This window comes from Bubalus kerabau, chromosome 3, assembly GCF_029407905.1.
Source record: "Bubalus kerabau isolate K-KA32 ecotype Philippines breed swamp buffalo chromosome 3, PCC_UOA_SB_1v2, whole genome shotgun sequence".
Lineage (NCBI taxonomy): Eukaryota > Metazoa > Chordata > Mammalia > Artiodactyla > Bovidae > Bubalus > Bubalus kerabau.
Window position 1 is genome coordinate 90,758,380 of NC_073626.1, and position 13,542 is coordinate 90,771,921.

The 13,542-nt window shown below is 39.8% G+C and overlaps 2 protein-coding genes and 1 long non-coding RNA gene across 15 annotated transcripts in view; 1 reads left to right on the forward strand and 2 right to left on the reverse strand.

Moving 5' to 3' along the window:
• WDSUB1 (WD repeat, sterile alpha motif and U-box domain containing 1) overlaps nucleotides 1-6,995 on the forward strand; it is a 68,367-nt gene extending 61,372 nt beyond the window's left edge. For 3 of the 4 annotated variants that reach the window (XM_055572480.1, XM_055572485.1, XM_055572478.1), the window contains one exon: nucleotides 6,691-6,995. In XM_055572480.1, the coding sequence (XP_055428455.1) occupies nucleotides 6,691-6,759 (69 nt within the window). In that variant the 3' untranslated portion in view covers nucleotides 6,760-6,995. Of the gene's footprint in view, nucleotides 1-3,769; nucleotides 3,943-6,690 lie in introns of those variants that run through there. The other variant, XM_055572481.1, reaches the window with a different exon arrangement.
• LOC129646397 (uncharacterized) lies at nucleotides 1,369-6,833 on the reverse strand. The gene is made up of 3 exons (XR_008711902.1): nucleotides 5,446-6,833; nucleotides 4,857-4,912; nucleotides 1,369-4,318 (listed from the first exon to the last, which is right to left on the reverse strand). It is a non-coding gene; the product is annotated as an uncharacterized LOC129646397 (long non-coding RNA).
• Nucleotides 6,996-7,121: 126 nt separating the features above from the next.
• Nucleotides 7,122-13,542, reverse strand: part of TANC1 (tetratricopeptide repeat, ankyrin repeat and coiled-coil containing 1) — a 253,872-nt gene continuing 247,451 nt past the window's right edge. For all 10 annotated transcript variants that reach the window (XM_055572465.1, XM_055572473.1, XM_055572470.1 and 7 more), the window contains 2 exons: nucleotides 12,796-12,896; nucleotides 7,122-12,177 (listed from right to left, as the gene is read on the reverse strand). In XM_055572465.1, coding sequence (XP_055428440.1) covers nucleotides 10,782-12,177; nucleotides 12,796-12,896 — 1,497 coding nt within the window. In that variant the 3' untranslated portion in view covers nucleotides 7,122-10,781. The remainder of the gene's footprint in view (nucleotides 12,178-12,795; nucleotides 12,897-13,542) is intronic.

Consider the following 13,542-nt stretch of genomic DNA (forward strand, 5'->3'; position numbering starts at 1 on the left):
GACGACCCTATGGACCATAGCCTGCCCGGTTCTCCTCTTGGAACGCTCTAATGATACACAATTAGCTGTATGAGTATTAGATAATCATTTTCATAGTACATTGTTTCTTCAATTCATCCCCATTTTAGGAATACTCACTGGTTGTATCTATCTTCTTTCTAAGGTTTGTGCAATCCTAATACTTTTGTTTCTGCGTGCTCCTCTTCAGTCAAGTATTACCTGTAGTTGTACAGGAATAGGGCATATAGCTCCAAAGCAGTGGTGGGCTTGCACTGTTAGTTTCTCAGAATGAAGGTGGGTGGCAGTGGGCTAAGAACTCGGACAGCAGATGTATTAAAATTTCAGAGCCCAGGCCTGTGAGCTAGTATTCAATACAGCAAAAAGTCATTTGAACCCATATTAAAATATGCTTCTTTTAGTCACTGTTTCTAAATGGAAGAAATTTGGGGGTTAACTTATTCATTTTATAGACTTTCTAGTAACAAAGATTAAGTATCATTACTGAACTGAGGACTATCTGCTATAGCTTTTGTCAGCTCAATATCTGGGTTTATAGTGAGAGTCAGATGATACTTCCTGGGTGAAAATAATTTTCATATTAAAAACTTTAAAATCCTTAGATCAATTTTAAAATATAATGAAAACAAGCAAAGTTAGTTTATACTGAATGTAAATGTTCACTTTGTATTTACTTTTTTCCTCTAATGATGTTTGATTTCAAATAAGCTAACTCTAGTTGCTTTTAAAATTATACATGACAGGCTATGTCTGTGGGGGTGAGGAAGTGGTCCTTGCTTTGTAGCTCTGATAATCCTTTTTACTGCTTTGAGATGAACCTCAGTAGGAGAGTTTGAAAGCTAACATAATTAGCAATGCTGCAGATCTACTCAGAATTCTTGCTTCCTTTGTTAAACAGATGTTTCAGGGGATTATATTTGTTACCAGTAGAGAACTGTTGATTATTCCAATCACTATTTATAATGTCACAGAAGTTTACATTCAACTTTAGGGTAAGCTGTGACCAGTGTAACTGACTTCCCTATAGCAGGAAGTGTGCACCTCCATAGAGTGAATGGGTTGACATTTTATTCACTGCTGCTGCTAGGTCACTTCAGTCGTGTCCAACCCTGTGCGACCCCATAGACGGCAGCCCACCAGGCTCCCCCATCCCTGGGATTCTCCAGGCAAGAACACTGGAGTGGGGTGCCATTGCCTTCTCCATTATTCACTGCTACCACCCAAGAAACTGAAAATTCACGAGCAGGCAAGGAAAAAATTGTAGAGCTGAATTAAAGTACTATTATGATAATATGCTCTAAAAAATGTAGATATCATACAACTATGAAAGTGAGAGTGGAGAGTATGAAAAGTTGAAGAAGCTTAAAAGCCCACTATCTAATTTGAATATTACAGTAAAGAATTAATAGGTACTGATAATACTCTTGGTCTCATCTTTTTAAAGAGATACTAGTGTAAAGGTAAACTAGTAGATGAAAAGTACACACCTCCCTAAGCATCAAAACGGAAGAAAACAGCTCCTATAGTGAAGGAATTTATATAAGTGATGTATGAAAATAAAGAATGATAGAACTATTACCAAACATACTGATAATAACAATTTGGCTTAAGTCATCCCTAAAGAGAGTCAAGATTTGAGGTTAGTTCACAAAGCACGTTCAACCTACAACAAGGATTCAGAGAGGTTAAAAATAAAGGGGTTATACAGTTGCCAGTGAAAGAGTTCAGACCCCAAAAAGTTAAAATGACACACACAGGATGATATAGGACACTGGAGACGGCGAGTCTCCGTGAGGCTAACTGCCATAAGCTATGCAGCCCCAAACACAGCAAGGAGAAATACAGCATGCTAAGAGACTTGATCATACCTCTCAGTCCAAAATAGGAAGTATACTTTCTTTTTGAATGTGTCACCAGAAATAACAAAAACAGCCTTGTGTCGCCACAACAGATTATAAGAAATTAGTAACAAAACTGGGCCCCTTTCACCTGGAAGGTTAAAAACATGCTGTTATCCTAGTATCTAGCCTGGTGGCAAATGAATTGGCTGTAGCACAAGTCACAGTATTTCGGAGTAATACTAACACACACATCATTTATCAGTGATAGACCAGTGTGATACATAAGTTTGTATATCAGCTTTTGATGATAAATAAAAATTGAGTATATTTTCCTATGCAAACAGTTTTTACAACTCAATAGTAACACATCCCAACTGATAAAAACAGGCAAAGGATTTGAATAGACCTTTTCCCATAGAAGATATACAAATGGCCAACAGCCACTGGAAAAGGTGCTCAGCATCATTAGGGAAGTGAACACCAAAACCACAATGAGATACCACCTTCATATCCACTAGGATGATTTTAAAAAAGGTGGAAGATGGCAAGGATGTGCCAGATAACAAATACCACGTTATGATTCTTTTTATAAGAAATGTCCAGAATAGGCAAATCCATAGAGACAGAAAATAATTAGTAGTCACTGGGGGAGAGGAGTGACTGCTAATATGGTTCAGAGGTCCATGACTCTATAGTAAAGAGCTAAGCTTGCTTCCTGGAGTGATGAAAATGTGAAATTAGACAGTGGTGGTTGCATAACTGTGAATTACACTAAGAACGCCTGAATTGCATATACTTAAAAGGGTGGATTTTATGGTATGTGGATTATATCTCAAAAACAAAAGGTGGTAACAATATCTGCAGAAAGCATTATGTCCTCTTGGACTCAGAAAACAGAGGGAATAAGTTGAGGTTATTAAAACCTCATACTGTCTCTCAGAACTCTGGGGTCTAAGGAGGAGGAACTACCCAGCTGGTGTCCTCTCTAAGGGAAGAAGGCAAGACAAATTTGAGCAGTACCTACAATGAAGCAACGAAAAAAATTTGGAGAGTATACCCCTACCAGATAAAGGTCCACAACTAGCCACAACACTGACAGGCCTTCAACCTTTTTTTGTCTCCTTCTAGAGGAATCTTATAGAGTTTAATAAGGAGCCAGTGGGGGTAATCCGCATTTAGTGAGTTAAATCAGCGAGGACTCAATAATACAGCCTTCATGTGGTACGTGTGCCTGTGTGTGCGAACAAAAAGCAGTTAAAAGGTATGATGGAGGCTTAATTTACAAAAACAAAACCAAAACACTGGATATTAGAAATAGGCAAACCAGCATGAAGAAAACCATAAAACATCCCTGCGATGGAAAGCTACACTGGAAAACATGGAAAGCTTATTAGCACACCAATGTAGGACGATTCATTGTCAGCAGGATGTCCCTATTAGGCTTCTTCCAAGAAATATATAGCAGGTGACTAGTAGGTTCCAAGGCAAAGAATACAAAACAACGTGCCCTATCAGATACTAGAACATGTTATACAGTCTCTGTAAAGAACACAGTGTGGTATCAGCACATGAGTAGACAGACTAATGGAAAATAATTTTTTTAAATCCAGAAGTTTAGTGAATGATAAAAATGAAATTTTACATCAGTGGGAAAAATAAAGAATTTAAACAAGTGGTATTCTGACAGCTAGTCAAATGGAAAGGATAAAACTAGCCCAATCTGTCATACTACACATTAAATTCCAAATGAATCAGACATATATTAAAAAAATGAAACCTTTACAGGTCCTTTTACATTTACAGAAGAAAGTGAGGGTTAACTCCTTGATAACCTGGGAATAGGAATACTTCTAACCTGGATTCAAAAGCCAAAAGAAGTATAAAAATTTAAATCTTTATTTCATCCACAGAATATGAACACTTCAAGAAAAATATCAATCCCTGTCAAACTCGTCCAAACAACAGAAGAGAGAAAACTTACAAACTCATTTTATGAGCCAGCATTACCCTGATAAAATCAGATGAGAACACACAGGAAAAGGAAATTTCAGGTCAATATCCTTGATAACCATAGATGTAAAAATCCTCAACAAAATATCAGCAAGCCGAATTCAACAATACATTAAAAGAATCATACACCATGATCAAGTGGATTTAGTCTAGGGATGCAAGAATTATTCAGCATCTGTAAATCAGTGTGATGCATCACATTAAGAGAATGAAGGATAAAAATCATATGAACATCTCAATAGATGCAGAAAAGTATCTCCCAAATTTAATATCCACTTATGATAAAAACTTTTAATAAAGTAGGCATAGAGAGCCATTACCTTAAAATCATAAAGGTTATATATGACTCACCTCATACTCAATGGTAAAAAGCTGAAATGGCTTCCTTTAAAGATGTGGGACAAGGATGCAGACTCTTACCACTTTTATTCAACACAGTATTGGAGGTCCTTGCCAGTGCATTTAGTCAAGAAAAAGAAAAGGCATCCAAATTGGAAAAGAAGTAAAATTTGAAGATGACATACATAGAAAACCCTAGAGAGTTCATAAAAAAACTATTATAACTAATCAACCAATTCAATAAAGTGAGTTTACACAGTCACTATGTAAAAATCAGTTGTGTTTCCGTATACTAGTAACAAGCAATTAGAGAAATTAAGAAAACAGTGCTATTTGCAATTGCATCAAAAATGAAATACCTAAGACTTTAACTCAGGAGGTAAGAGATCTATACACTGAAAACTACAAGACATTAAGGTAATTGAAGACACAAATAAATGGAAAGATACTCTGTGCTCATGGATAGTATCATAAACTGTCCATACTACCTAAGCAATCTACAGATTTCAGTGCAATCTCTAACAAAATTGCAATGGCATTTTTCACTGAAATAGAACAATTTTTAAATGTGTATTAAACAACAAACGACTCCAAATGACCAAAGCAATCTTAAGAAACAAGAACACAAATAATTATTATGTTGCATACCTGAAGCTTATGTCAGTTATATCTCAAAAATAAATCTGAATTTAAGAAAGAGCAACCTAATAGAAAAATTAGTAAAAAATATGGTCAGTTCACAGGAAAAAGAAAAGCAAATGGTTCTTAAACAGAAGAAAGAATGTTCTAGCTCCCTTAAAATGCTCATGAGAAACTGGTAAAAACTCAGTTTGACAACATAGTCTCTTGGCTGGGCTCTAGGGAAAATTCAGGCACTCTAATCAGTGTTGCTAGTGGTGAAAAATGGTAGAATTCCTATGAAAGTACAAGCATTTCTAGCAAATTATATGAATGTATTCTTCAATGCAGCAAATCCTACTGCTAGAATTCCCTCCCAAATGATAAGACTGTTCATCGCAGCACTATTTGTAAAAGGTACTGGAAATAACCCAGATGTTCATTAATACATCCATACAGGGGGAATAAAAAAGCCAATCGGGTATAGAATAGTATGGAGCATGGTAAATTTTATGTAGGAATACAGAGGAATAAGGATATGTGTAAGGATATATATGTATGTGTGTGCACACATACATTTGCTTATATTTTCAAAAGGAAAAGGTAAACGATAACTTACCTGGTTACCTGCATGGGAAGAGAGGTTACATGGGTTGGACAGATACAGACTCTTCTTGATGTGACTTGTTCTTACAGTTTTACTTTGAAGACCCTTAAATGTTTATACATCATGAAAAGCAAACCAGTCTCTAATAATTGGGAGAATAAAAAGGGAAGTAAATGGACCACATTATATGTCCAGTAACAATCAGAAAAAATTTTTTTCAAGTGATTCTGAAACACAATTTCAGTTAGACAACCCTCGTGGATCAGTTGGGGCCTCCCTTGTGGCTCAGTGGTAAGGAATTGACCTGCCAGTGCAGGACACACAGGTTTGATTCCTGATCCAGGAAGAACCCCTGGAGAAGGAATAGGCTACCCACTCCAGTCTTCTTGCCTGGAGAATCCCATGGACTGAGGAGTCTGGGGCAGGTACAGTCCATGGGGTCACAAAAAGAGTCGGACACGACTTAGTGACTAAACAAGTCCATCTATCATGGTGACAGAAAGAAATCTTCAGAATCTTAAACAGTTTTTTGTTAGTAACACATTGGCATTGTTAGTTTCCAGCGGTTTTATGCATTGCAGATTAAAACAGGTTACAGTGTAAATGTAATTAGAAACTAAGATTTTCCGTTTGAAAGAGCTACAAGTATAAAAATAGTGAAGTAAAACCTCCAACCTTTACAGGTACAAATAAGTTTGTAAGAACATGGTATTAAAATCCTTAGCCAGTGGATCTTTTTTTTCTTTTGGCAGTGTAAATGCCTTTACTATCAAGTCCATAGTAGGGTAGGGTGCACTCCATAACCTCTTGGCGTCTTGTTGCCCTGACTTTTCCGTGTGTTGGAAAGTTAGGCTGAGTCTTCCCTGGAACTCTTTGCTCCCGTCTGTAGCCACAGTAATTGATGCACAGATCTGGCGGCACAGCCGGACCTTGCAGCTTTACCACCACTTGCCTCTCTCCTACCTGATTCATTTCCTTTCTTCCTTGGTGCTACATCTGAATTTTTAACAGAAGGCCCCTTTTCCAGTTTTTTTGGGACAGTGTTCAAGGTAATTTGTGCAATCAATGTATCTTACATGGTAGAATTTAGGATGTTATTGCAGAAATATTTTGGGAGCAATGGTGCAAGACAAGAATACCACTTAAATCATAGTGAAGGCCTTGGCAGAGGGATTTTTATAACTATTTTAGTGATCCTAACTTCCCTTTTCCTACATTGCAAATAATTTGTGTATGTGGCTTTTTTCTTTTTTTTAGATGGCTACTCATATGAAAAGGAAGCAATGGAAAATTGGATTAGCAAAAAGAAACGTACCAGTCCCATGACAAATCTTGTTCTTTCTTCAGTGATACTTACACCAAATAGGACTCTGAAAATGGCCATCGATCGATGGCTAAGTGAGACACATCAAAAATAAAACTCTCTATATTGTGTTATTTATATTTTCTGTGATCTCACTTGAGTGATTTAAAGGTAAACTTTGTAAACTTAGTTACCTACCTTTTCTTATAATAGTGAATAAAATCTTAACCTATAGAGAAAGTTTTACTTTGACTTCAAATTGCAATGCTCAAGTTTATTCTTGTTATAGATCATATTCCACTATAACCAAAGATCAGAATAATCTAGACTAGAACATAATCCTAGTTAATAACATTTCATTTGATGATAACTCTCTGGAATCCTTCTAAAGACATTTTTAGCAAAATAATTATAGATTTGTTTATGAATACATTGAGAAAATCACTTTGATATATTTACTAGCAGTTTTTTTAGCTTCTAAGTTTGCAAGGTAGTAATGATTTTTTTCCCCATTGTCCAAACCTAGGTACAAGTTAGATAGCATAAATTATCACAGCTACTTAAAGTTGACTTTGCTGAAACATATAAAGTGGCAAACTAGCCTCCGTTTAGAATATAGAGTTCTTAAAAAGTTCTCACATCCTAGTTTAAGCTAAGGTGACTATACATTTGTACACAGTAGGCTGATAGCTAATACAAGCACCCTGATGAACATTGCTCAGAAGACTTGAGGTCCCGTAAGTGGAGGTTACACTGCCTCTCCCTCCCTCTCGCAAGTTGTTCACCAGAATGGAAGCCATTAGTGCAAAGCTTGCTAAAACTAAAGAAACTCGAAGGGCAGGGAGGGACCAGGACTCTGTACTTACCCCCAAACCCTCATTGTAATTGTTCTGAAATTTGAAAACACAAATAAAAAAGCAATGTAAGTATATATTCCATCAAAAGACTTGTTAAAATTGGTAGTGCTCTCACCATTGGACCAGATATCTTGTGTTTTGATAAAATAATACTTATTTTTCAAAAGGGCTAGCTTGTTTTCACATAAAAATTACTAAAAATCATTGAAGTCACTGACAGAAAACACAATAAAAGATCTGTTATTTTTTAAATGTTTTAAAGAAGGTGATTTTCTTTTCCTACATTGCACTAGGATAGTTTCTAGTTAAGTGACTGAAAACTAAGATGCCAGTTTACGAAAGTGAAGTGTTCTGTTTTTCTCTACAAACAAACCAAAGCTAACTACTCCTCCCCACAGAGCACAGGCAAACAAAAAATCAGATCTAAAACCATCCATAGGAGAGGACACCGCCTGGCCCCTCTGCACGAGGGGCTGCTGTCCCTGTAGGACTCGGCAGGAGCGGCCCCCCACCCCGCTGCTTGGGCCTCAGCTCCCACCAACAGCTTCCCAAGGAGACCACACTTCCTGGAACTACTGGACCAAATACATTTACTCAGAATCCATCATAGTAAATTCTAATAGTCACACTGGCAGCATCACAGGAAAAGTCATTCAATAACCATTTATCTGTTACTAGATTTTCCCCTCCTACCCAGTTTTGTTTTTTGACCTTGAGTTTAAATATATGACTTTAAATAAGGACTGAAAATACTTTCCCTTAAGCCTGCTAATAATAGCAGTAACCATACAATAACCTGAAGTTGTTTAGGCTTAAGATTCCAAGTCAGGATATTTTAACACAACAGTTTAATGTTCACACTCATTCATACGACTTTGAAACTGAAATATGTGGGTATAAACACGTTTAACTCAGATCAGTACACACGTGAAGAACAAAATTTCACATTAGCACAGTGTACAGTGTATTGCCAAAGTGAGAGCTAAAAACTGAAGATACCGTGTTGCCAATAAAAACAGACGCCAGGATTTCTGGAACAGACGTTTAGAAGGCTCCTCATGCATGCTCATTTCAGGCAAAAAGACTAATTTTGACCTTGAAATATTTTGGGATTTCTAGATGCCATTATCCTTGTTCTAAAATGAAATAAAAGTAAACATGCATTTGTAGTATTACTGAAAACCAGGCTTTTCCCCTTTTTTTAGGGACACGATCACCCAGGATTAAAGTGAGACAGATAGCTGACATCAAGATCTTCTCTACTTAGCCACTGTTTCATTTAATGCAAAACAAACTATTGTCTTTATTCCAGAAGGACAAGTACAGTAGTTGTGCAGAAACAAAACTACATAACGCAAGAGTAAGACGTCCACAACATTAAAGAAACAATAAATAAGCCATAGTAGTTACAGCAGAACCTCATGAAAAGCCTCTTAAAAAAACACACAATGAAACTATACAGAGTACACTGCACACAGGAACCAATGCTGAAGAATGACGCCAGAAGATTCCTGTTCGTACAAGACCACAATGGTGCTTACAGGGACTTCATCACAACTCTTCATTTTTAAAACATTCTGTAAATATAGAACTTCCTTCTCTCCAATTCTAGAAAATAATTTCACATCCCAACATATAAAACAAAGCACTCTCACCTCTCTGAAAACTAGCATTTTAACATCCTCCAATAGCATATCATTTTCATATAAAAATACCTTTAACTCAAGGATCATTCCTGTACCTTATCTTTACAAATGAATAATACATCAGTTTGGACTTAAGTAGCACCTCAGAGGTGTTCATATAAATGAGATAAAGTGCCGTTACTTGGATACTGGTATCATGCCCTATATATCGCTCAGTGCAATAAACAGCATGGGTGAAGCTTAAAAAGCACATGCAAATACATGACTTCCAGATTACTTGAAATAGTTATATTTACAAGTCTGAATACAACTTTAGCTATTCATATATACAACGTATAGCTCTAAAGTAATGACTGTATAATAAAAGCCATAGCCAACCATACCTTAAGTATCCAAATTAAATACTGTCCTTAGAGGACCTTGGAAGGCTTGTTCCAGGAGTGCTGTCATTGATAAAAGAAGTTTGGGAATCAGTTGAGAGCTAATTTACATGTCACCAAGAATGCTGTATAAGAATACAGAATACTACTACTAAAACTTAGTGTTTTAGTCCAAATTCAACTTAATTACCAATCATGATTCCAAATGGTTTATATCATTTTCAAATATTAAAAATACATTGAAGCAGGAATGTAGTTTCAAAAAAAGGTGCTATAAAAATATTTTAATGAGAACCGTAACTCAGAAATAAAAGTTGATCTTTTTAAGGGAACTGCTATGAAGAGAACATTACCTGGATGTTCTTGTATTTTGCTTAAAAAAAAAACCAGCTGTATAATATGTAAAGTCACATTTATATTCAGATAGAAATTACTCAGGTCTTTTATATCCATATATATACACACACACACACACGGACTCTTGAACAACAGGGGTTTGACTGTGCAGGCCCACTTTTTTTTCAGTCACTACGTACGAAGTACTACATGATCCACGGATGGTTGAATACAAGGATGTGGAACTCTCCAGAGGACCCAACTGTAAAGTTATACATGGATTTTTGACTATAGAGGCTGGCGTCCCTAACCCCTACATTGTTTAAGGGTCAACCATATGTATACATACATACATATATATATATATAAAGATTTGACTTATTGGAACTGTTACTTGAAAATTTCCTCTTTTTCAGAACATATCACCTGGATATTATGTCATGAGTTAAACTAGATATTTACATTATCTAAGAAATAATGTGATCTTAACTACATAGCAAATGCTAGGAGAAAAGTGATAAAAACCAAACAATTTCTTAAGAGAAAAGCATGAGTTAATGTCTTCCTGGCTGTCTTAAATTTTTAACTTAATAGGCATAGCTAGTTGCAGTTTTCCAATTCTGGTTAGCATTCTTATTTCTGGTGACTTCTAATTTACTAAAGAAACTTAATCTGACACTTTCAGTATATCAATGGCATCTGATCCACTCCAGAGGGGAAAAAAATATATGGCTAAAAAGTAATTTTTCTCATGTACAACCATTTAATTATTACCAGGCACCAACACATTGTCTTCCAAATACTACAAATGGGTCTCTCTTAAGGCTCACACATTTGATTCTATGAATGATCGCTTTGGTTTTGCTGAAGGGAGGTGACTCCTGTGAGCTTCACTGCTGATATGAGACTGCTGTTTAGACATACTTTCCTGATACAGATGTGAAATGGTCTTAGTTACCCTGCTGTCCTGACAGTGGACTGGCATTTGGCACTTCTTTTCTTCTAGCTCCTTCACCTGGGCCCCGTTGTGGACACCTCCACCCAGGGTAGACCCAGGGCAGGCTTTGGCTTGCTTGAGAGAGGGCTTCTCAGAGTTCGAGGCCTGCAGGCCAGCTGCAGAAGGTGCGCTGGTCAGCAGCCCCTCTGGCACCGCACAGTGCCAGGTGCGGCCAGGGGGGTGGTTCTGCTGCTGGAACCTCGCGGTCTTATCCATGATGCCCATGAATGGAGTATTGCGAGGTCTGTGCTCAGCTGTGCCACTCGGAACCTGGCTACCAACCTTGTCCTTAATTCGAGCATCTGGTCCTTGGACTTTGAAGCCATCTGAGAAACTGCTGCTTGAAGCCAAACTACTGGTGGAGCTTGACATCTTGATGCTGCTCGATGGAGAACCAGAAGACCCTGAACTACTGAGGGAAGTCGGGTGTCGGGTGTCGCTGCAGCTCACTGGCCCCCCTGGGTTTAGAGGCACCAAGTCCACAGCCGCAGCAGCATGAGACAGAAGCCTCTCTGCACTTTTTATCTTGCTTGGTAAAGGATACGCAGCATCGCCCTCACTGTGCTGCAGGTGGACTGCGGGGCTGGGCCCCAGCCGATCACCGAAGGGGCCAGAGGCTGCTCCCTCCAGATGCAGGCTTCTGCTACCGGCGGGGGCAGTGGGCAGTCTTCCGGGCATGGGGCTCGGGGGAGGATTCAGAGGAGAGACCTGCGTCTTCGAGCTGCTGTTTCTCACACCCGCGGGTCCGGAGCCCAGGTGCTGGCTGGTCTTCACGATCTGCGCCTGCTTGGTGGGCTGCACCGTCAGCCCTGGCTGAGCCACCGCCTCCCTCAGGGCCTTGCCGGCCCCCGGCCGACTCTGCAGCGGCGACACGGGCCTTATCTTGGGCTGGAGCCCTTCCTGAAGGTTTCGGATGTACGGGGAGGGTGCGGACGAGGATGGCGGGGGCCTGGGAGCGAGGGAAACGGCTTCTTCCGGTGGCGACGTCTCCTCCTCCTCAGCCTCCTCAAGGTTAAAGTGGTCGTTCAGGCCGGGCGTCGGGGCATACTCCTCGTTGTCCGAGTCGGTGGGTGGGGCAGGCGGGGGGGCCTGCTGCTTCTGCTGCTGGCTCCTCTGGAGCTGCTTGCACTCCTCCTCCACGCGGGCCAGGAGCCGCCTGATCTCCTGGTTGGCGGGACAGAGCTTCACTGCTTCCCGCAAGTCAGCCAGGGCAGCCACGAACTGCCTTTATTTTAAAAGATACAATTACAAGTCACGTAAGAAAGAACTCTGAATGCAACTGTTCATAAAGCAGCTCTGCTTTAAAAGAAAAGGTAGCTGAGTGAGTTCTGAGTTTTGTGTGGATGGAACCCATGGAACTAGCTTACACTCACTCAGCTAAGTGGGAGTGCCAAATTCTAACCCAGACCCATGCAGTTCCAGGGCCCCACCATCTCTACAAAGACCAGATGGTGGGGGTGAGCTCAGCATAAAGCAGGGGAGTTAGAATTCTCTTCACATTACCTCCCCCATCCCACCCCAAGCAACTCTTCCTATTGACTCTGCCCCCCTTCCCCACTCTCTGGTTGGCTGGCTGACTGGTAACACGGACTAAGCTAGGAACTTGATGTTGCAGTACAGGTCAACTGGTGGAGGGGAGGAACCGTTAAGAGATGTCTAGAGAAAGTAAAAGCTCAGCCATTGCTAATGATTTCCACTGCTGTGCCTTCTGGAAGCTACCTACTCAGAATCAAAGAGGAGGAGAGGCACTGAGTGGTGCTCATGGATCAGAAGCCCCCAAAGCTTTGAAGCCAGAGCAAGACAAGAAGGCTTCACTAGCCTCCCATCTAACCCCAGACAGTACCTGCTACTTCTCTTGGCTCTCGCCCTGGCATAAAAGGCTTCGTAGGACTTTGGTTTCAACTCAAGGGCCTTGGAAGCAAATTCTTCTGCCATGCCGAAGTCCTGGTATCAATATTTAAATACACAAGTCAGAAGCAGCACTGAAACATGATGACAGCCAAGTTTTTAACAAGAGTTTTGCTCTAGAGGTTGACAGAGAACTGGGACACAGTCGGAGCAAGGTGAAGCGGAAGGCAAGTCAGGTTTTCTGTTGTAGAGTTGGGTGACAGCTAAAGTGTATTAATGTTCTTATGGGAAGAATCCAACAGAGAAGCAAAAATCGTTGAACTCTGGAGAGAGAACAGTGTTGGAAGCAGTGGAGCAAAGTGAAGGCCAATGAGAGCCGGCACCCAGGGGTGGGGGGTGGGGGGGAGGGAGCCTTGGGGGGCACAGATGCCTCAGGAAGACGGAAGAGTATGTGGGCACAGAAGCAGGAAGGTCACAGGCTTGCTGGAGGCAGGATGCAGTTAAAAAGAAAGAAAGTGGTACTGAAACAAATCCAGTTATAAGTTAACTGTGAGTTAACTACGGTTAATTAATTATGAACTAACCAGTTCCTGGCTTACCTTTTAAGCAAACATAATAAACACTAGGCAGACTGTATGTAACACATTTGTGTTGAATTTTACAACAATGCCCTTTCCTTCTGAACCTGGGGACAGACCACTCATGACAGCTCGGCCGCATGCAGCTGGGCAGAGGTGGAGGA